General features: G+C 38.9%; 4 protein-coding genes across 4 annotated transcripts; 2 read left to right on the top strand and 2 right to left on the bottom strand.

The window, feature by feature from the left end:
* The first annotated feature begins 37 nt into the window (after window positions 1–37).
* On the top strand, window positions 38–5782 carry Set8 (SET domain containing 8). The gene is made up of 6 exons (XM_028320225.1): window positions 38–459; window positions 919–1021; window positions 1586–2009; window positions 2495–2685; window positions 3541–3753; window positions 4632–5782. Exons 1-5 carry the CDS (start codon window positions 450–452, stop codon window positions 3746–3748), a joined length of 936 nt encoding a protein of 311 aa, XP_028176026.1. The 5' UTR covers window positions 38–449; the 3' UTR covers window positions 3749–3753; window positions 4632–5782.
* A 233-nt stretch (window positions 5783–6015) lies between these two features.
* LOC114364199 (ATP-dependent RNA helicase Ddx1-like) lies at window positions 6016–16149 on the bottom strand. Its single transcript, XM_028320222.1, has 13 exons — window positions 15590–16149; window positions 15321–15438; window positions 14813–14979; window positions 14489–14620; window positions 13593–13782; window positions 12879–13066; window positions 12409–12533; window positions 11825–11962; window positions 11148–11362; window positions 10592–10707; window positions 9652–9759; window positions 9152–9286; window positions 6016–8963 (listed from the first exon to the last, which is right to left on the bottom strand). The coding sequence occupies exons 1-13, from the start codon at window positions 16037–16039 to the stop codon at window positions 8859–8861; spliced, it is 2187 nt and encodes a 728-aa protein (XP_028176023.1). The 5' UTR covers window positions 16040–16149; the 3' UTR covers window positions 6016–8858.
* A 459-nt stretch (window positions 16150–16608) lies between these two features.
* LOC114364204 (protein N-lysine methyltransferase FAM173B-like) lies at window positions 16609–17592 on the top strand. Its single transcript, XM_028320226.1, has one exon. The coding sequence runs from the start codon at window positions 16716–16718 to the stop codon at window positions 17322–17324; it is 609 nt and encodes a 202-aa protein (XP_028176027.1). The 5' UTR covers window positions 16609–16715; the 3' UTR covers window positions 17325–17592.
* On the bottom strand, window positions 17386–24088 carry LOC114364217 (ATP-dependent RNA helicase Ddx1-like). The gene is made up of 7 exons (XM_028320240.1): window positions 24083–24088; window positions 23551–23740; window positions 22813–23000; window positions 22595–22719; window positions 21293–21430; window positions 20121–20335; window positions 17386–17576 (listed from the first exon to the last, which is right to left on the bottom strand). The coding sequence occupies exons 1-7, from the start codon at window positions 24086–24088 to the stop codon at window positions 17386–17388; spliced, it is 1053 nt and encodes a 350-aa protein (XP_028176041.1).
* Between the last annotated feature and the right edge of the window lie 278 nt (window positions 24089–24366).

A 24366-nucleotide genomic window follows, 5' to 3' on the forward strand; every position in this document is an offset into this window, starting at 1 on the left:
GTTTTTACCATGCAGCATTTTTATTGGTTGAGGTGCATTAGAATTTAATTTTATTGGCTGAAGTTACGCGTGGGGGACCAATTAGATCAAAGTTCAAAAAGAAAAACAAGCGTCCATTTTCTAATGAAGTCTCCTTCAATCAATCTGACATTTACGGAATAATGCTAATTTAACGTCGATTTTAGGATAATTCTAGTAATTGTTAAATGTAATAGTGAATGTTGGTTCAATATTCTTAATTACTAAATTGTAATAAATACATTATGTTATGTTTGTGACATTGCGCGGGATACATCACATGATAAATTTCATGCGATCCTAATATGACAAGGTCTGTTACAAAACATTGGTAACACGAGCCCAGTCTGTCCAGTTTTGTTTGTATCAGGTTAGACCACTTCGATGGTGCTCCGTGATCATCTTTCAGCGCTTATCAAGTTCAAGTTGAAATGGTTCGAGGTTAGTAAATTTTACATAAGCATCACTACAGTGATACAGTAATAGAGCCTTTGTTTGGGATGTACCTTCATGAGTAGTTCAGTACTACACGTCTAATAGGATTTTTAAAAATGCACCAGTTCATCACATAAAATATTTTTAATGAGAGCTATAGGAAATTCCTACATCTATTTAAATTAATTATTGGAGGTATTCCTGACATCATGCCGTATTTTAAAATAATTATGTGTTATATGGTGAAGGTTATGTAGGTACNCACGTGACTGGAGCGATGCGCTTACGCTAAAATTTCTACAAAGTGGTCAGGCGGAAGAGTCCCCGATAGTACCTATTTGTATGTCTATCTCACCTTTCTTATGAGCACATGTTATTCCACATTGCATCACATAAAAAAGTTTCTAAAATTCTTGAAGCTGTTTTCTTACTATACCTGATTATTTATGCAAGGTTGGTTTTCAGCCAATACCTTGATGGCGGGCCAGGAGGGAGTGAAGACCCCGCACCGCATTGAGCTATGCGAGGAGCAGCCTGACAGACCTACGCGAAATTATAGAAAGCGCAGGTAACTGAGGCATTGCATTTCAATTACTATTTAAAATCTGCATACAATGTGCCTTAATTTGTGTCAAAGTACACCACTAGACCATCATTATTGTTTCATTTTCTTTTACTTTTATAATCCTACTACTCTTACCAAGCCTATATTTTATTTTATTCTTTTCCTTCTGTTTCATACTATACTTATTATTACTTATACTATATTAAACTTATAATTTTGTTATTATGGGATTTTGTTCCATATTTTACTATTCCACTGCTTGAAACTAATTTGCTTCTGGATGTCATTCTATCCTACTTTATTGTTTATTCAACTTTAATTTTTTTTTAGTAGCAAACTAGCCAAATGTTAAACATTTTAACACATTTAACTTTAATACCATTATCTGTAACCAGTTGTTTAATTGTTTTCTCATTAGCTAATGACCATGAGTAGTTTTTCAAGTATTTTTGTATCAACAAATACAAAGTAGTTATTACAACACCATGTAATATAATCATGGTAAAAATCACTAATAGGCACTTAACTAATGGTCATAATGTGCTAATTACATTGTATTTCATAAAGGATCATAGCTACCACACAGTCAAAGACTGAGAATGCTGTAGTGAAGACTGAGCCGCCATCGAAGAAGGTCGAGCACAAGTCCAAGCCCCTGAAGACTAGCAACGGTATTAGCAACATGACTAACGGCCACTCGGTGCGGTCAAGAGCGGCCCGCGCCGCCGCGCGCGCTGCCGAAAGCCACAAACTGACTGAATACTTCAAGGAGGAGCTCAAGAGCCCCAAAGTTGAGCCTCCACCGTCACCGCCACGCTTAGATAAGACTGTGAACATAGAACCTAAAGTTGTCAACGGCACTGCCAACCATAAGCTAACAGAATACTTCCCCGTGAGAAGAAGCGTCAGAAAGACCTCGAAATGCGTGATGGCCGAGAAAATGCGCGATCTTGAGAGGGCTGTGAGAGAACAGAGAGAAGATGGACTGCAGGTATGGTTTTGACTTGTGTTTCTCATTTAACAGTCACATCAGTTATATTAACCACTAGCTTTTGCCCGCGGCTTCACCCGCGTGAAATTTAGTTTGTCCCATAAATTATAGCCTATAGATATGTTATTCCGGGTTATAAACAATAATACTGTAGTTTCGTCAATATCTGTTCAGTAGTTTTTGCGTGAAAGAGTAACATACATACAGACATTCATACAAATTTTCGCATTTATAATATTAGTAGGATGAAGTAGAAGCTAAAAATTATAAAGATTTATTTTTTAATAAAAATACAATTTATTTTATGTTTTTATCTTTTTGTAAGTGTTATAAAAATAATTACGAAATTCATTCAACCAATACAGCATGTCAAAGTATTTCCTTGATATAGAACACCATAATGAAGCTTTTAGGGGAAATCTTAACAAACTACCACAAAATCTCATTTCAAAGTCAAAGGTTTAACCTTCATCATCGTCTTACAGGTAGCATACTTCGAAGGCAAAGGGCGCGGCGTGATCGCGACGCGAGCATTCGGCCGCGGGCAGTTCGTCGTCGAATACGCCGGCGAACTGGTGGGCGTGGCCGAGGCGCGCGAACGCGAGGCGCTGTACGCGCAGGATCCCAGCGCTGGATGCTATATGTACTACTTCAGACATGGCGACCAGCAGTACTGGTGAGTAGTCAAATTCAATTCAAATTATTTATTAGTATGTAGTGCTGCGTGTCGATAGACGAGGCGTCGTGGTGTAGTCGCGGCGCGAGCATTCGTCGTGAAGCGCGCGGGCAGAGTAAATACAAATGAGTAGGTCATCTTCATAGAAACGCACCGAGCGCGGTTTGTATGTGAGCGCGCCAATATACGTATGCGGCGCGCACGTACACACTGACAAAATTCGGCGCAACCACGACTGTCTCCCCGCTAATCCCCGCCAAATTTTGTCAGTGTGTGCGTGCGCGTTTCAACGCGAGCTCTCGGCCGCAGACAGTTGTCGTGGATTTTCGGGCGAGCTCGTGGCTCTTTTATCTTAACTAAGACGAACTAGGCTTAGGAAGTAATGATGCCACCATTTTTTGGCTTGGTAGAAGTATACGAGCGTAAAGTTCGTTCCTCAGGGAGAAGCCACACAGTGCGGTGCGGCGCCGTACTGCAAACATTTTGCCGCATCACTGTACACAGGGTTGTATGTGGCGCCGCGCCGCGACCGCACCGCACCGTGTGGCCTTTCCCTTAGGCTGTTTCCTGACTTGTCGGTGCGGTAGCGGCGCGGCATCGGTATGCTCTGTATACGCTGTACAGAAAACGATACTATATTTCAAAGGAGCGTTCCTGATTGGCGCGGCAGCGGCGCGGCACAGACTCAGGAACGCTCCATTGAAATATAGGCGCTCGGTAAGCTTTCGGTACCGCGTATGCCGCGCGTGCTGATGTCGAGCCGCTGCCGCACCGACAAGTCAGAAAACGGCATTAATTACTTTATTTGCGACTTTACAAAAAAAAAAAAAAATATAACAACACCATCCATTGCAGCATCGACGCGACAGCCGAGTCGGGCCGCCTGGGCCGGCTGCTCAACCACTCGCGCAACGGCAACCTGGTGACCAAGGCGCTGTGGGTGGACGGGCCGCGGCTGGTGCTGCTGGCGGCGCACGACATCGCGCCGGGCGAGGAGCTCACGTACGACTACGGAGACCGCTCGAAGGAGTCGCTGCAGCACCACCCCTGGCTCGCGCTCTGACCTGGGTGAGTTCGATGACCGATTGTTAGAAAAAAAATATTTTGTTGGCATTATTTATAGTTTTGAAATTCATAATTTGTGCCAAATAAACGCTTTTCTTCTTCAAAAAGTATATTGGCCACAACTTGGCAGTCGACAGGACATTAGACTACATTTTAGTTGTAAATTACATACTACTATTACAACTTCTTACGATTGTGTCTAGCTTGATGTAATGTCTTTTGTTTATGTAAAAGTGTCACGTATTTTTTTAAAGATTCCCGTCATTGAGTATAATAATTAGACTGTGTCACAATGTTTTTAATACATCCAAAAAAACCTTTCATTTTATAAATATTCAGCACTTTATCGACATCTTATATGGAACGACACTAGTCTCATTCACTTGGTAAATCAGATTTCATAAAAACATCCAAATACCTATTTCCGGCCCGGAAATTCAAATTCGTCATTGTGATGGATGACTGACACATTATTTATCGATATGGAATCCAATCATTAGTCTTTAACTAAAGCTAACAAATCTATTGCATTGGATTGTAACAAAATGTATGTTGTATAGAAATTGTTTTACACATATTATTATAATAGAAGCCCGCAGATGTCCCGCGCCTAGACAGTCGCAACCTTTTTTTTACTAGAGGATTTTGCAATTTCTACCTAACGAAGCGTAGTACCATTCATGGCGCGACCTATGTGAGGTCGTTCACCTCATTTTGTCTGGCCGCTAGACTATCTATTGCGCAAAACCCTGATGTAATGAAGCCATTGTTGACATGATCAAACAACAGTTTCAGCTATAAAATTATGTTATGTTGTTTAATTATGTAATTATTAGAGAAAAAAATGCAATATTAATTTATTGTTATTTTTTTGTCCACAGGCATGTCTCCAAAAATCTCAGTTGGACTACTAAACATTATTTATTAATTTAGTTTTAGTTATTATGAAGTTTGTTAACAAAGTTTCTGTTTAAGGTTGGACAACTGTGTATTGTTAAGTATTGAGACAAGTGGCCTAACTCTAGTTTTGATATGTGACCGGGTGTATGGTTAAATGATGGAAAATACTGCCTTATGCCACTCGTGTTAAGAGCGACAGTCGTACGTCTAAGTTGTTAGTATAAGTGAAGGAGATGTTCCAAGGTATATTCTATGGGACTGTTTTATATCAAAGATGTTTAGAGCTGTTGTAATATCTGAGGCCTTTTATGGGAAACTGTTAGATTTGATCTTTGAAAGACAGTATGAATAACGTATATGGAGGTGAAGTTGTGATGTGACACTATGTTGTCACTGCATTAGACTCGCCAAATATTGGAGCCAATTATGTGTATAAACTTGCATGGAGTCACTACGCCACGCCACGGCCAAGTTCGGCAAAGACTTGAGAGGGAAGGAATGTCTAAAGTATTATGGTATTGCTACCTGATCGCACTGAGAATGACTAGTCTCGCGAGCACCAACTAGCACAACGTCAAGCCACAAAATCGAAGGCTAAGCCAGAGACACTGATCACATGGTACAAAGGAAATCACAATCTTGCGAATGTATTACTTATTATGACAACAATAAGACGTGTTTTTGAACAACAAAACTATTGTTGATAACACAATACTGGTCGCGACACCAACTCGAATAATCTTTATAATTATTGTTAGAATACTTTTAATGTTATTTAAATGACAGATAGACGCCAGGTTGTAAGTGTTGCTCATTTGTGTATGATCCTACTCAAATTTCTCGAAATTCATTTTCTTGTTATTTGCTGTCACCAATAAAGATTGAGATAAGAAATTCGTGCCGTATATTATATTAATTCTTAGAACTGCCCACCGAAATCGAATCGGTCACCACATTTCATAAATCATTTTAGTTTAATGAGGAGGAATTGTCTTAGCTATAGCTGCCACTGAACAAAAATATTTTATAGTTATAAAAAACTAACGTAAGCCTGCGGCTTCGTTCGCGCATTGTCATGATGTAACAAGTAATAGGCAGAATAAAAAAGGAACATTAAAATTCTCAATTCAGAGCCCCGATTACGGTAATTTTTAACGTCAACAATCCAGACACGCTTCTCGATTCTGCGATACGATTGGTCGTTCAACAGCGTACGTCAGCTGTTTTGACCAATCGTATCGCAGAATCAGAAACGCGTCTGGATTGTAGACGTTAAAAGTTACCGTAATCGGGGCTCAGATCATCAGATCGTTATTAGTTTCAAAGATTGCTTCTAAAACACATTTCTTAGGTAACTTTTTCATAATATTTGCTTTCATTTATTGGTTACCAAAAACTATGATTTATTACTTGATTCTCAAATAAAATTTTCAATTAATCATAGTGGGCATGAACCGGTGACTTCGAATATAATTAACGTCCAATTTGAAACGTTATGAGAATATATTTACGAAAAATTATGGCGAGGAAGCCCTTGTTATAGATCTCCTTGCATTTCCTTATTAATGTACAAGTCCATTCAGACTTATATAGAAAATATAAGCGTATGTGTGATAGACTGTATTCCCGGATTGGAATGGAGAGGTATTGATATGTTGTAGGAGATATAATTATGTTGAATGCGTCGTCGAGTTGTGATTGGATCATCCGTAGGTGGCGACGATGTCTCATAGCAATAATAAAGTGTTCTAAAGTTGTTTTTGATTAACAATATTATGTCACAATGCAGAGACCGCGTCAAAACCAAGCATTGATCTGATTCTAAAACTAGACAATACTATAATGATCTAATATACAACCCGATAACGCACATACAAAAACTAATTTGATACATTCAAAATAGTATGAATTTAATGCTAAGAAATTTTTATATGTATCTTAGAATAATTTAAATGTAAGCAAATACAGCTGGTGGAATTAGCCGTGATCACCAAAAGATTAATTATTAATTTCCTAGAAGTTGTTACTTCTGTTAATTATGAAGGTGCAGTCATTGAAATTTTAATGAATCATCATATCGGTATTTGTAACTGATATCGTAAAACCAAACCTGACAAATAAGATATATTTTTGTTAAAATATTTTTTTTCTTTTGTCACTATTTCAACGAGCAATAATACTGTTTATTTAAGTACTTATAAGGCCACTGATTCTAATGTCTGCCGACCTTCGTAACGGATAGTGTTTAGTACCAATGTGCACTTGATTTTTATAAATATAAACTACGTAATGTGTATGTAGCTTAATGTGGCTGGATTTAGAAGTAAAAAAGAAAAGATATACTTGATCATTAACTTATTTAATATATTCTAATAAAAATAAAAAGTAATAATTATATTATAATCTTTAAAATATGTAATTTTAATGGTAGAAATGATGCGTCTTTGTGATTATTGTCGTACCTAATTTTAGAGAGCCCACGTTTAATGGGCGTAAGTTAGAGTAATGCGTTGGTTTTGAACTTGATTCTAAAGTAATAAGTAATGTGGTTCCATAATATTAGAAAAGTAACTATTTAGTTTCATTAATATTTTTGTATTTCCTGCAATTTTCTCCTTTCCTAAATAGCAATATAGTAATAATTAAATACTTAAAATATAAAAATCCAGCAACATTAGGTGATTAAAATGAATAGTATTGCTTTAGTAGTTCCTATTCCCCTTTATATGTATACTAACGCCTTGTACGGATTCCTATCCTACCTTTAACGAAACCTTTATCTATCGGCATTGCTGTTAAGAAGGCTTGTAATATTTTGTACTAAACTAACAATTAATGTCTAGGGTTACTGTAAAATTCTTATTAGTTACAATTTAAATAATATCCTACCCTACTCCATGAAATACTAGGTTAAAATAATATATTTGTGATGCATTTTGTTATGTAAACTAAATCGAACTGGAATGATATTGATAGTTATTTGTAGTTAATGGAGTTTATTTTCTACTCATTGATCTAATTATTTTGAAGCACTGCATGATTAGAAATCAACTAAAGTCGAATGGAACGAATGCTTCGTGACCTTTCATATAATGGAGTGTTGCGGAAAACTGTGCCCTTTGACTTTACTTTAATCTTATTTTCCAATACATTAAGATATATTTGTGTCTCAAATACAATATAGATAATTGACATACAAAATTGACTGCAATAATTTCCTCATAAGTTTTTATTTCTTTACGCACTGCTGATGAGATTCATATCATAGATATAGTCATAAAACTAGATTGAATTAATTTGGTACCTCGCATCTGCGCGTGGTCGTTGACTTGACTGTGTATGTATGTATGCGCATGGGCACGATACTTGCTTCTACTTGGCGTCAAATTAATACAATCAAGTGGTAGTGTCTATTGCACTATTTCTTTTGTTTAACTGATAATGTAGATCTTAGATAAGTTAATCATTTGAATTTATTCACTGCCGATGTTAAGCTTGTTAATATTGTTCGTTTATCATTAATTATCATTTTCCGATTGTCAATTTTCGCTATCGGCGTAATTAGATTAATTCTTCCAGTATCATTCACTTGTTATAACGTTCATTTACTATTAGCATTGAGTTGTATTACCATATATGGAATTTACAAGTGTGTTGTTCATTAGCTACTGTTATTGGTCGCTTATGTTCTAGCCAAGTGAGCAGCGTGGTGTTGATGCATGTTCCGTGATACGCAGCAATACGTCAACCGTTGTTGCTTCCACTCATTTTCCTAGAGGATACGCGGCGATAGTACAATAATGATTGTTTCAGTAAAACGTAGATCAAAGTACTATTTTTGTAAGTCAGCGTTAATTTCCCAACAGTTTTATAAGATTTGTACTGAGATGTTCATGTTGATAATGTTGCGGTCGAATTACAGTTGTAACTACAGTATTTTAACGGCTATTTTCCTACATAGCGGGGTGTTATGAGACTTAATAATTTATTTTGAAACGCGGGCTGCAACCCACTGCCCTAGATAATCCGTAGTGATTGAGTGAAATATAAAAATTGAACTTTGATCTGTAAGTTTTATTTAATCCTCTAATTATAATTCATAGACAAATTTCTGGCGCCAAAGTGTTAAATGAAACAAATAAACTTATTAATTTAGCATACACTCGTTTATTTACTTAATATTGATACAAGATATATTTGACCACTGTTTATGCAATAGTTACGTTGTGGTGCATCTTGAGATAGTAAAGCTGCGTCTGCGACTCTAGTTCTTGCAGAGATCGCACTACTGGCGCCATTTGGCTTACGTGATCCTGGAGACAAAATAAACATTTATTAGAAAATAGGATAAGACACAGAATACGAAACATTCTAAGCTAGAGAGAGTAACAAAAACGCTGCAACCGCATTCTGGTTTGGTTTGGAACAATTTTCTTTAGTTGAGGGTTCTTTCGTGAGCATTATTTAGTTGGTGATTGAAGACGTACGAAAAGAAACGTACCTGGTATCCTGTACCCATTTGCTTTCTCTTCTGTCCGTACACGACTTTGCCGTCGAACTCGTTGGACGGAACCTTCATGTCAGGCTCCACTTGTTGGATGGTGATGTTCAAATGGTCTTCGATGTCTGCCAAATACTAGAACAGAAGGGCGGCAATTTACTATTTTGGGCATTATGAGTTTTATAAAGATTTATTTGATAATAGCTCTTCCCTATAATATTTAAAGACGCGCCCCACCATTCTTCCGCTAATGTTTGAGTGTTATGGGTAGACGCTAAATTATCCATGAGTGCACACGCGTCACGCACACTACAATAATGATTCGCTCGGATTGCTCGGATCATACTCCCCGCACCCCGCGCTTTCCTCGACCAAATGTTGGTGGGGCTGGTTTTCTTGGATGAAACGATATAAGATGATTTTATTAAAAAAAGAAATAGTCGCTAAAGTAGTAAAGGGACTTTCTAAACAGGCAATATTTAGACTATCAAGATATTTACCTGAGGTTCGTTATACCACATACAGCAGCCCTTTGGTCGGTCGTCGATGAGATTCGTGTTCCAGCAGTTTCGGCCGCGAGACGAGCACCACTCGCCGTGGTACCACACCTGAATAAATACAAAGAATTTACTTTTCTCAATTCATTTTTAACTATAGGCATAGTATATTCCAGCGGTAGTGGAGTGGAGCAAAATTTCTGACGTTTTAGGCCCAGAACCACACACGACGCGACCAGTTTGAAATGGTTGCGTCATGTGTGGTCTCACAACGGAATCTATGGCAGAAACTTAAATGCAATTCAAAAGTAACTAGAAGTTGCAGTTTTGTTGACGCGAGGTCCAAATGCTGCATGATTGGTTATTTTTGACATGACATTGACAGATATGTCAAAATCCACCAATCATGCAGCATTTGGACCTCGCGTCTACATATTGCCATCTGGCGGATTTTTCAATCGCGAAAACCCTCATTGCGTTTCATCGTGTGTTCTGGGCCTTAGGTTTATGTATGTACCTATACCGTGACAGCTCTTTTGTAATTGATACCCCTCCCGCAATTGCAGAAACCTTTGAGTGGGTTCCACAAAGGTTCTTGCAATGAGGGCTATCGTTTTAGCGCTCACCAGTTTGCGCCACTGTAGAGTAAGGTCCTGTCACTTGCTAGTAGCGAAGACAGTGGCACCATCTGGTGAGTGCTAAAGTAGTAGGAGGACTATCGCATTTGCACTCATCAAGATGGCGCCACTGTAGAGTAAGGTCCTGTCAATCGCCAGGGGTGCCAACTGTTAAGTATAAAAACGATAGCCCTCATTGGTTAAGGTTTAGGGTTTCTCGAGTCGAAGCTGCGCAAGTGCTGGCAAGACGACGACTCGAAAACACAGTGTGAAGCACTAAGCCTGTACTTACAATGGTTCTAAAGAAAGTATACAAAGCAACTGACCTTCTCAGGAACAGTGGACACGAGGCTGATGGCGAGCCCCATGCGTTCGGCGCGCCCTACTCGCCCGATGCGGTGCACGTAGTTCGACTTCTCGTCAGGGAGAGTGATGTTGATCACTGTGCAGAAAATATGCGTTATGTAGGGCTATTGTAGTGGCGACAACAGGTAGGTTCTTTCGTTTCAGCCAAATGACGTCCACTGCTGGACAAAGGCTTTCCATAATGAGCGGTCCTGCCCTGCATCCAGGTTCCTTCCGCGACCTTTACCAGATCGTCGGTCCACCTAGTAGGAGGCCTGCCCACGCTACGTCTTTCAGTCCGTGGTCGCCACTCGAACAGGTGTAACAAACAAACTATGTTTGTGCTCATCAGTTGGCGCCACTGACATAACCACTTTCTATCTTTTACTAAACCTTCACTGATTGAGTTTTATTGGAGGCTAAGCTGTATAGACTAGCTGTAAAGGAGTTGCACTGGTGGGAAAGTGCATTTTTGCGTTGCGAAAAATTTTACCACTTGACCAGCTCGCGGTCACGATATCAGCATAAAGTACTTACTGAAAGGCAGTCCAGAGATGTCAATGCCTCTAGCGGCGACATCGGTACAGATCAGGAACTTGACCTGAGACTGTTTGAACATCTCCAGGTTCCCTTTGCGCTCGGCCGGCTTGCGGTCGCCGTGGAGACACACGCAGGAAAACTCCTTGCCGAATGTCTTGAAGTATCGCTCGAGGTTGTCGCAGTCTAGCTTGGTACGGCAGAAGATGATGGCCCTGTTTCAGGAATATTAAGTTAAGGTTGTGTATGATGCACATTGTAAGTCCTACTAATAATATTATAAATGCAAAAGTTTGGATGTCTGGATGTTTGTTACTCTTTCACGCAAAAACTACAGAACGGATTTTGATAAAACTTTACAGTTTTATTGTTTATAACCCAGAATAACATACGATCTGTGAGAAACTGAATTTCACGCGGGTGAAGCCGCGGGCAACAGCTAGTCATTACTAAATAGTGAAGTATCAGTGTCTAGTAGCTTTCTGGGCTGTGGTGTGGAAGAGAAAACTTTTAATCAGGGGCGGTAAATATTTTACCAGTTAGCGAATCTTGGGTGTTTCCTGGGTGGGGTGGGGTTTTTGTGTGGTTCACTTAAATATTTTATTTGCTACTACTTCATTGTCGAACCGATCTAGTATTCTAGTGATGGTTTTCAGGTTCAGAAAGAAAAAACTTACCTGTCCATCTTATGTTCCCTGATGGCACGGACGCAGTACTCTCCCTTGAGTAACTTGATGGCTTCGGACAGCGTTTCCGGTGTCGTGTTGCCGCTACGGATGTTGTCTTTTGCGTGAACACCGTCAGTTTGGACATGTCTGGATGAGAAAGAAAAATTATAATTAAAATAGGCTGAGCTTCATGCCAATAAAAAATGTTTTTTTTTAATATCCTAGGACATTTTTACACTGCGCTTCTAGTCCCAAACTAAGCAAAGCTTGTACTATGGGTACTAGACAACGGATATAAACATACTTAAATACTTTTTTTTGTAAATACATACAACTTATTATACACAGAAAACACCCAGTCCAATACAAACAAATATGTTCATGCACACAAATGTTTGTAATGTGCGGGAATCGAACCCGCTACCTCCGGAATAGTAGTCCGTTTCGAACCACTACACCAAACGAACGAAATATGGACTTGGTTTAGGCACTTGACCATAAATAAATAAACTAGAAACTTAATTATTCCATATTATTATGTGGGCGCTACTGCCAACAAATAATATGTTCGTGACGTAATAAGCAAAACATACTTGCGCAAGGTTTCCCACAAGCGGTCCTTTTGTGGGTCTACCATGACGACCACGTGATGCACTGTCTCGGGCACGGCGTCTTCTCCTTTCAAGTCCACCCAGGTTGGGAAGTGCATGAGTTTCTCCTGAAAAGAAACAGTAACAATTGTTTTTAGCGACTGTCTGATGACGCAACCAGTTTTACCAGTTAGCGAGTGAGCATGTAACGTTTGACTTCTTCACAGAGATTCACCTACATTCTTTGAGGTTTAGTTACAGAGGTAAATTCATATTGCGGTAGTGCATATTTTTAAAGATATTCACACTATTCTGTCGGGAGATATGCGACCGCGAACGTAGCACGAACGAGATTTGCGTATACCACTAATCAATATGTAATCACTAATCATACACAACATGCATTTTTTTGTTCCTTTTCGGAATCAAGTTCAATAATATAAATCCAATAGAATAATTCACGATCAACATACCGCCATCTTCTTAACTTCAAAGGCGTGGAGCGTCGCGGAACACACCACCATTTGCAGCCTTCGCCCGTCCGAGGTGATCTTTGGGATCTGACGATGGAGGCGCTCGATCAGTTCTCCATAACCCGCCTTGAGAAGCCCGTCCGCCTCGTCGAGCACGAAGAAACGGCAGTGAGTCAGCGCGAGGTATCCTGGTACACAAGTTGCAAGAATTAAAAACTAAAAGGGAAGATTTGTGATTTTGTAATAAATCAAATCTAGGCCCTGCTACAATAAGTGGTTCGATCCGGTAAGCGAGATAGGGCAAAGAGCTTCATGACAATGTATAGTCAGAGTCGGAAAATAAAATTGACGCGCCGAAGCGAAATTGTGTGCATGCACCTAATTTAGACAGCTCAGCATAACAAGGGGGTAATTTTATTTTTATTATGTTATCCTCATATAGTATAAAAGATTTTGGGCAATGAGGGCTATCGTTTTAGCGCTCACCAGTTAGCGCCACTGTAGAGTAAGGTCCTGTCACTTGCTAGTAGCGAAGAGAGTGGCGCCAACTTGTGAGCACTAAAGTGGTAGGAGGACTATCGCATTTGCACTCATCAAGATGGCGCCACTGTAGAGTAAGGTCCTGTCAATCGCCAGGGGTGCCAACTGTTAAGTATAAAAACGATAGCCCTCATATGTTTATGTATCTTTCATTTACTAGACAAAAATACAAACCTCCTTGAATGAGATCCTCAAGACGGCCTGGTGTGCCAACCACTATGTCCACCCCAGCATTGAGCTGGTTGATCTGGTCCTTGACGTTGATTCCGCCCACCACGAGCAATTCCCGCACTTTCGGGTTCTCGAGGTACTTCTTGAATTTGGTTATCTGTGTGCAAGTCTGTTCAGCCAGCTCACGAGATGGCTACGAGAGAAGGACTTATTGATGACTTGTTATCCCAACTAATATTATAAATGCGAAAGTAACTCTGTCTGTCTGTCTGTCTGTCTGTCTGTTACGCTTTCCCGCTTAAACCTCGCAACCGATTTTGATGAAATTTGGCATAGAGATAGTTTGAGTCCCGGGAAAGAACATAGGATAGTTTTTATCCCGGTTTTTGAAACATGGACGCGCGCGATAAAGTTTTTCTGTGACAGACAAAATTCCACGCGGGCGAAGCCGCGGGCGGAAAGCTAGTCATAAATAAAATAGTCTTATCAGGCAACTGTCTCTGCCCCTCTTCATGAAGGTCAGTGTTCTACAGGCATTAACCTGTAGCCTGTAGGCTAGGACTAAGATTCGCGCCGTGATAACTTTTATCGACGTCAAAATTTATGGGCAAAATCGATAAAATGGCGTGATAACCGCTTATCGCGGCGCGCATCTTAGGCCTACTGAACAAGGAAGCTTATCATAAGTTCTTTAATTACACAGGTTTAGAAATAATGTATAGGGCCAAAAACGCGGAAAACATCCGGCGTTCACGCGGCAATCTAACAGCATTATTATAAAACACCCTAATGGCTGCTTGCTGTTAAAAAATAATCGCCGCGAGATCGTCTTTTCGTAAAAACGCCGGATACATAGCATATTTTAACAAATAAGTCACAAATTAAAGTAATAAACATACCTCTATGATGATAGCCTGAGGAGCATTGTTCACTGGCTTGCTGTCCACAGCTGCGCCTGCCACTACGATGTTATGCTTCACACACTCCTTGGGAGCTTGGCAAATAGCAATATAGTCCTTTGGAATAGGATACTGAAACAAAAAACTGATAATGTACAGAAGCAGTTAGTTGCAAAAGGAAACCTGTGATGTTTTAAGTTACATCTAAGAGTGTTGGCCTAGCTAAGACAACAAATAAATTGCTTAAACATAATGTACAGTACATAATGTCTTATGATCTGAGTTTTATGTGCATAAAAGTTTTACATAAATTAATAATATTACCTTGAAAGGAGTAGAACCAAAGTTGAAGCTCATCTCTGCATTTTTAAGCACTACAGCAGGGAAATAACAATCTGACCGTCTGGACTGATCCAGTTTGAAAGCCACACCAAGATCTTCTCCATTCTTGGTATACCTGATTTCACCATTGGTCAAACTCAGAAGACAACCTATAAAAATGATAACAATGATCTAACTAAAAAAGAGTTTTATTTAACACATTAATTCTAATTAGAATAAGAAACAACCATAATAATGTAAATAAAACAAACAAAATACAAAAAGAGGAAGGAAAATGGAAATCTTTCAGTTCTTACTGAACTATTTTTAGCATGTGTATTCTTTCTTCTTCTATTATACTCGTGACTTTTAAGTGTAAAACAATAACTTGTTCAGATATAAGTTGAACATGCATTTTATTAATTACATTCTTTGAATAATGCATTTTAATAATACCTCTCAATGTGTGAGACTATTATGACTTTTATATTGATAAAATAATAATACATACCAATGACATCATTCTTCCCATAAGCGGTACCATAATCATCAAACTGCTTGGCATTAGACTTTTTGCCTGTGCCACCAAATCCATAGCCCAGCCTGTCAGTGCCAAGGTCCAGTTTAGCCTAGAAATTGAAATTAGAAAATTAAATGATACTTATTTTTCTGAATTTTAGAATACTAGGAAACACTAAATATTTTTTTAGTAAAATGCAATCAAATGACTGCTTTACCTCTACCATCAGACAATTTATTTGTCGTAAAATTCAAACTTACAGCTTGGGTAGACCACCCAACACGGCACAGGCCTTCATCAGTCACTGTTGCTTCATAATAATAATTCCCCTTAGTGTGGACACCCTTGGTGGCCCGGCAGCCGTGCCAGGCCTGCTGGTCTCGCGACTGGCAGCGCGTGCCCTCTGGAGTCACTGCCAAAGCATCTGTTCGATCAAAAAACGACATAGTCCATTCCGACGACGTTTGCGTCAGCACTTTACTCGTCTTCCCTTCTTGTAAATCTTTCAATGTTTCCCAAACTATCTGCAAAATAGGCAAGCAGAAGGCACCCGTCTTTCCACTGCCTGTTTCGGCTGCCATTAACACATCTCCACCTCCAAGAATGAGGGGAATAGCTTCAGCTTGAACATCTGTAGGCAGAGTCCAATCCATCTCTTCAATAGCCTTCCCCAGTTCGGGCAGGACCCCGAACTCTTCAAAAGCGGTCATAATTGAAGAATTTAGAGCCGAATAAGTTTTTTACAAGCTTTCCTTTTCAATTTCACAACAAAATCACAATTTTCACACAATCCACACAGCCGGCGATGTTTTTTGACAGGAATGAAAAAAATAATACTGTCAAATATAATGTTGCCAAGTTTTAGGTTTTACCTTGAAAATAGGGAAATAAAGTTAGAATTAAACCACAATGTGAATCTCTTTAAAAGAATAAAACAAAACAGCAATTTTTTTAATCTACTTAATCTAAACATACATATTCCTAAAAATAAAAACTACCAACTATAAATAAATCCTGCAGCCAACTGCTGCATGATTAAACTGCTATAAATAAAGCTCTTCAAACATTGATATTCTAGTTAGCGGGGAAATTATTTTTATTCTACTGGCAGCCCTCAGTTGACATTTTGTTTTTTAATAATTATTTCATTGTTTACTCAAACGTATCTAGTTTGTAATGCCAAAAAATTGACTAGTAAAATGTTTTTAAGGCTGAATAATATTGTTTCCGTGATCAGCCATAATAAAAAACATCAAACAGCTGTTTTTGACATAAATCTACATAACCTAAAAACCATATCAAAAACAACACTGAGTGAGAAGGGTTATAATGTTATTTGAAGCTATAAAATTGTATAATTAATTTGTAAACTTCTTATAAGACATAATGGAATTAGAAATACTTCAAAATTCTAAAGCCGAACCACTAAAAAAGACAACAAAGCTATCAACTGTTGGAAAGACTTTAATTTATACCACTGGGGGTCTTGCACTAGGCGTTAGTATTGTTTGTATACCCTTCGTTTCGCCAGCCTTGAGGAAGGTTTGTTTGCCTTATGTGCCAGCTACAACGGAACAGCTTGCTGGAGTAACCAAAGCATTAGCTAACAGAAGTGGAAGATTACTCGATGTGGGTTCTGGCGATGGCAGGATTGTATTCACAGCTGCGAAACTAGGATTCAAAGCTGAAGGAGTAGAACTTAACCCGTGGTTAGTGTATTATTCAAGACTAGCAGCCTTGCTAAACCCTGCCCATCGTGGCACCAAGTTTTACAGGCGGAATCTATGGACATTTGACTTAAAACCTTATAACAATATTGTGATCTTTGGTGTCGAGCAAATGATGGATGAATTTGAAAAGAAATTGTTGCAAGAAGCTAACAATGGAACAGTTATAGTCGCCTGTAGATTTCCACTTCCTAGTATGACACCAACAGAAACTATTGGACATGGAGTAGACACAGTTTGGAAATATGTAATTAAAAGCACAAAATAACGTAAGGCAATATAATTTACTTAGATAGTAATAAAAATATGTACAGTTATGTATTTTTGATTTAAAATCTACCACTTCTTTTCCTTCCAGTGTATTTTGTGTCAGGTTTGGTCTCTTTCCCTTGTTTCCTACGTCTCTCTTTCTTTTCTAATAACCATGCTCTAGTATTCTTTAGAGGTTTACCTCTAGCCCCTCTGGTAGCTTCCCGCCTTGCATATTTAACTTGTAGACTATTATCAGTTTCATCTGTACCTGAATATAAAAACATTGATAATAAGTATTTGTTATTTATGATGGAAAGTTATATTATTATTATATTAATTTTCTTATAGTTATATTATTATTATATTATTGTTATATTATTATTATAGTTATATTATTATTATTTTAATCGCCGTGTGGTGNAGCTGTCCATAATTGGGTTCTTTGTTTTGTCATAGATGGCACCAATACAAAATTACACCCCCAAACAAATGGGGAGAGCATTGGATGCTGTAAATGCTGGGGGAAAAGATAAGCACGGCTGCCCTCCAGTTTGATGTTCCTCGAATAACCTGGGTTACCTCCGCCATATCGAATAACAAATGATCGAAAGTAAAAATATCAAACACGTTTCATCGAAAACTCAAAACACCGAACGATTAAAATATAGAATTTACAAAATGATCGAAATAATCTTCAAAAGATCTAACGATTAAACTATCGAAAATCGATGTTATTGCATAGTTTAATAGGAAGATGGAGGTAAGGGTTCCTTGTTAACTATGGTACCCTAGAAATAAAAAAAAGTTTTATTTATATTCATCATAATTATGACATTTAGTTTAAACTTCTTTAATGATTTTCGATATTTTAATCATTCGATATTTTGAACATTTGATCATTTGTAAATTCGATATTTTGATCGTTCGAAGTCGAGGGATGACGTTACCGAAGAAGGCATTCAAAAGAAGAAGAAGGCAAATGGTTCGATGAAATAACGAGATACATAGAAGTTATAGGTTTAAAAGATGTTTTAGATGAACCCAGTTGGACATTTAATACCGACGGAAGCGCATTTTGTCACCAGATGGTTGATTGAAAATCTGATACTTGAAAATCGAAGACTGATCATGTTGAAAGTTCAAATAGCAATAATAAAAGTTGATTTGTGACATCATTTGTTTCATTCATGTGTTCAATACAAAAGTGTCCATTATTGGATGTTCATAATTGGGTCCATGTCCATGACTGGGTGTCCATTACTGAATTTTTGATGTCCATCAATGGTGATTTCGTAAATTTCAATTTATATATTTTTTATTAATTATCTATTAAACATACAGGATTTTTGGTTTTGTTTAAATGTTCCTCATGTATTTGAGTGCCGAAAAAAAAATCACCACTTTTGTATTGTCAAAAAACATCTCCTTTTTAAACGAAATTCGAATTTAGTCCGCTTAACATGTCCATGATTGGTTCCGTCACCCTACTTGTAAGTAATAACACCTACTCTAGACACTGGAAATATAATTGATATCCTAAATATAATGTATAATTACGTTCATTCGTTGTGCTCTACATTATTTTCGTGCATACAGGGTGACAGGTAAAGCGATACATTCCTTGAAAGGGGTTAAAGTAGAGCTTATTTGCAGTCATTTAAGTCATATGACACCATGTCCGAAACTTGTTCATTTCCAAGTTATTCAAGATTTAAGTATTTTTTAAAAAATCTCCAGTTTTTATGTTAAAATGTACCCTTGTAATGAAGAATACGGAATAATGTTAACTTTTTTGTTGTATTCGTATAGCTAAATAATAAGATTGACATTTTAAATTAAAATTTGCAAGAAAGAATCGTCATTACTCAAGTAAAAGCTAAAAAACCATGTATTATTTTGCAAAAAAAATATGTTTTAGGTAATTAAACGAAGAATTTCCAAGAAAAAATGTAAGGAATGTTGTGTACAAATTACAGAATTTAGTTCCTTGATTCATTAGCTATTCAAAAAGGTACAGCAGGGTTCGAAAATATCCGATATTTATTATAAATATCAAAATATCGGATATTTATGATATATATCCGATATATATCAACTTTGATATATATCAATTTTGTATGAAAGCCATATTATTATTTTATTGTATTATTCATGAATACTATTGCATATGTGCTACATAAACATGTTTTTAATGTTTTTAAACCTTAAAATCAGACAAATAAAGCAAAAACATAAAATATTCTTTTAAATACGGCAAAATCAACTAAAAAAATAAAAATCTTATGTCAAAAAGTACAAATACAGTAACAAATTTTAAAAGTTGATATATATCATCAAAACCGGCTTGATATATATCGGATATATATATATATCAAGGGATATATATCAAGATATATATCGGATATCCGATATATATCTTGATATAATATCCCTTGATATATATCCTCGAACCCTGCTGCTGGACAAAGGTTTTCCATAATGAGCGATCCTGCGCTGCCCGCATCCAGGTTCCTTCCGCAACCTTTACCAGATCGTCGGTCCACCTAGTAGGAGGCCTGCCCACGCTACGTCTTTCAGTCCGTGGTCGCCACTCGAACAGGTGTAACAAACAAACTATGTTTGTGCTCATCAGTTGGCGCCACTGACAAAACCACTTTCAATCTTTTACTAAACCTTCACTTTTTGGGTTTTATAGAGGCCAAGCTGTATATCCTAGCTGTAAAGGAGTTGCACTGGTGGGAAAGTGCATTTTTGCGTTGCGAAAAATTTTACCACTTGACCAGCTCGCGGTCACCATATCAGCATTACTTACTGAAGGGCAGTCCAGAGATGTCAATGCCTCTAGCGGCGACATCGGTACAGATCAGGAACTTGACCTGAGACTGTTTGAACATCTCCAGGTTTCCTTTGCGCTCGGCCGGCTTGCGGTCGCCGTGGAGACACACGCAGGAAAACTCCTTGCCGAATGTCTTGAAGTATCGCTCGAGGTTGTCGCAGTCTAGCTTGGTACGGCAGAAGATGATGGCCCTGTATCAGGAATATTAAGTTAAGGTTATGATGCACATTGTAAGTAGAATGTAAATTGAATTATCATCATCATCATCATCAACAGCCCTTTACAGTCCACTGCTGGACTATGAGCCTCCTCCACTATAGTGGAGGGTGAGTTGAAATTGAATTATAATCATGACTAAATAATAAAGTATTAGTGTCTCGTAGTAGAGTAAGAGCTAGTGAACGCCAAACCTACGTCATTTTATAAAAGCTGAAAGTTTGTCCGCGTATGCTCCCAATATAGGATATATGAAGTTTGGGTCATCGTGGCTTGGTTAACGTTATACCATTAAATCTGTTTTTTTCTGAACTGTGGTGTGGAAGAGAAAACTTTTATAATATTATATCCGGGGCGGTAAATATTTGACCAGCTAGCGAATCTTGGGTGTTTCCTGGACGGGGTTTATATGTGGTTCAGTAAATATTTTATTTGCTACTAGCTTTCCGCCCGCGGCTTCGCCCGCGTGGAATTTTGTCTGTCACAGAAAAACAATATCGCGCGCGTATTTGCTCACCGTTTAGACCTACCCTGGACTACGACAAACATTTTAAAACCAAAATCAGCTCAATCGGCCCAGCCGTTCTCGAGTTATAATCAGACTAACGAACATCAATTCATTTTTATTTATATAGATAGACTAGCTTTCCGCCCGCGGCTTCGCCCGCGTGGAATTTTGTCTGTCACAGAAAAACTTTATCGCGCGCGTCCCTGTTTCAAAAACCGGGATAAAAACCATCCTATGTTCTTTCCCGGGACTCAAACTATCTCCATGCCAAATTTCATCAAAATCGGTTGCCAGGTTTAAGCGGGAAAGCGTAACAGACAGACAGACAGACAGAGTTACTTTCGCATTTATAATATTAGTTGGGAAGTTGGGATAGACTAGGTACTTCATTGACGAACCGATAGTGATGGTTTTCAGGACTTACCTGTCCATCTTATGTTCCCTGATGGCACGGACGCAGTACTCTCCCTTGAGTAACTTGATGGCTTCGGACAGCGTCTCGGGTGTCGTGTTGCCGCTACGGATGTTGTCTTTTGCGTGAACACCGTCAGTTTGCACATGTCTGGATGAGAAAGAAATATTAGAATTAAAATTTTAGGTTTACTTCATACAACCCAGTCGAGTTAAATGCGCACCTGGCGGCCGTGACGTCACATCGACACGGGTACGAAAGGGGCGAAGGCGGAGAGATGTGCGGGTGAATTCGAGAGAGAGTCGCATTCCAGCGGGGAGCGCAGTTAACTCGGCCGGGTTGTACTAATAAAAAAAAGGCTTAGGAACTTGGCCTAGTACAAGGTGTCTCAAAATAAAGTTTATATTTAGTGGATCGATTAAAAAAAAAGTAAGCCGTGTATCGAAAAAATGTTTAGTAACTATTAATGTACACATTCTGGGAATTTATTTGTTAAAAATAATATTGTCCAAATGTAGACCGCGTTCGTAGCACTCATTTAATCGAACCGTAAAATCACTGCTGACGGCTCAGGCAGGTAAACTCAGTGATGGCTGCCATTTCTTGACGGATATTTACGCCAGGGAAGTTAGTTTAGTGGCTTAAACTTTAGATTTAAGTTAATTCCATAGGATAAAGTCCATAGTGGGTAAATTAGGACTGTGTGGAGGCCTATTGATGTCATCTCTCCTGGAGATCAATTTTCCAAAGAAAATTTCACATGACCAGCCTCTGATTGGCTTCTTGGGGCTTTAACTCTTGCATCAATTGGATTTTGTAGGAGTGTAGCTTAAGGTCATTGTGAAAAATGCGGTGCGCTTCCGAATTGAAAGATTCGGATCGTCACGAGCGGACTGATTAACACTCTCCACGTTTTCTGCCGTTTTTGATGACTATAGTCGCCCGGATTTTTACTATTCCAGCGTTGTACGGGTCTCTTAAAACTTTTTGGCCCATTTCTTAATAAGAAGAATGCTTGGGGCATCATTTAAGTGGCGAAATCTACGCGCTACAGTTGCAGAATAACCATTTTTGAAAAATTCTCGCAAGGACAACGCGCGGTCTGCTCCCGAGAAATACTCCATAGCACCTAAATTCCCAAGAGCCAGGCTACTGATTGACATAACCCCCGCACACCTCGGATTTGTTGCGTTCACGCAGTAAGCTAATCAAATGTAAACTTTCTTTTGAGACACCTTGTATTCAAACGGATTTAAACTAGAAACTCGATTATTCATTATGTATAATGAATATGTACGTAATAATAAACCATACTTGCGCAAGGTTTCCCACAAGCGGTCCTTTTGTGGGTCTACCATGACGACCACGTGATGCACTGTCTCGGGCACGGCGTCTTCTCCTTTTAAGTCCACCCAAGTCGGGAAGTGCATGAGTTTCTCCTAAAAAGGAAATATTATCGTTTTTTTAGAATCAAGTCATAGCAATACTCATCGAGTATCATACTCAATAAGAGAATTTGATGCACAACATACCGCCATCTTCTTAACTTCAAAGGCGTGGAGCGTCGCGGAACACACCACCATTTGCAGCCTTCGCCCGTCCGAGGTGATCTTTGGGATCTGACGATGGAGGCGTTCTATCAGTTCTCCGTAACCCGCCTTGAGAAGCCCGTCCGCCTCGTCGAGCACGAAGAAACGGCAGTGAGTCAGCGCGAGGTATCCTGGTACACAAGTTGCAAGAATTAAAAACTAAAAGGGAAGATTTGTGATTTTGTTATAAATCAAATCTAAGCCCTGCTACAATAAGTGGTTCGATCCGGTAAGCGAGATAGGGCAAAGAGCTTCATGACAATGTATAGTCAGAGACGGAAAATAAAATTGACGCGCCGAAGCGAAATTGTGTGCATGCACCTAATTTAGACAGCTCAGCATAACAAGGGGGTAATTTTATTTTTATTATGTTATCCTCATATAGTATAAAAGATTTTGGGCAATGAGGGCTATCGTTTTAGCGCTCACCAGTTAGCGCCACTGTAGAGTAAGGTCCTGTCACTTGCTAGTAGCGAAGACAGTGGCGCCAACTTGTGAGCGCTACAGTGGTAGGAGGACTATCGCATTTGCACTCATCAAGATGGCGCCACTGTAGAGTAAGGTCCTGTCAATCGCCAGGGGTGCCAACTGTTAAGTATAAAAACGATATCCCTCATTGGTAAATAACTCTTTGAAATGAAATGTTTATGTATCTTTCATTTACTGGAAAAAAATACAAACCTCCTTGAATGAGATCCTCGAGACGGCCTGGTGTGCCAACCACTATGTCCACTCCAGCATTGAGCTGGTTGATCTGGTCCTTCACGTTGATTCCGCCCACCACGAGCAATTCTCGCACTTTCGGGTTCTCGAGGTACTTCTTGAATTTGGTTATCTGTGTGCAAGTCTGTTCAGCTAGCTCACGAGATGGCTACGAGAGAAGGACTTATTGATGACTTGTTATCCCAACTAATATTATAAATGCGAAAGTAACTCTGTCTGTCTGTCTGTCTGTCTGTCTGTCTGTTACGCTTTCCCGCTTAAACCTCGCAACCGATTTTGATGAAATTTGGCATAGAGATAGTTTGAGTCTCGGGAAAGAACATAGGATAGTTTTTATCCTGGTTTTTGAAACATGGACGCGCGCGATAAAGTTTTTCTGTGACAGACAAAATTCCACGCGGGCGAAGCCGCGGGCGGAAAGCTAGTCATAAATAAAATAGTCTTATCAGGCAACTGTCTCTGCCCCTCTTCATGAAGGTCAGTGTTCTACAGGCATTAACCTGTAGCCTGTAGGCTAGGACTAAGATTCGCGCCGTGATAACTTTTATCGACGTCAAAATTTATGGGCAAAATCGATAAAATGGCGTGATAACCACTTATCGCGGCGCGCATCTTAGGCCTACTGAACAAGGAAGCTTATCATAAGTTCTTTAATTAGACAGGTTTAGAAATAATGTATAGGGCCAAAAACGCGGAAAACATCCGGCGTTAACGCGGCAGGCTAACAACATTATTATAAAACACCCTAATAGCTACTTGTGGTTGAAAAATAAT

The sequence above is a fragment of the Ostrinia furnacalis genome, unplaced genomic scaffold (genome assembly GCF_004193835.3).
Source record: "Ostrinia furnacalis isolate ACB-3 unplaced genomic scaffold, ASM419383v2 OfSCF7365, whole genome shotgun sequence".
NCBI lineage: Eukaryota > Metazoa > Arthropoda > Insecta > Lepidoptera > Crambidae > Ostrinia > Ostrinia furnacalis.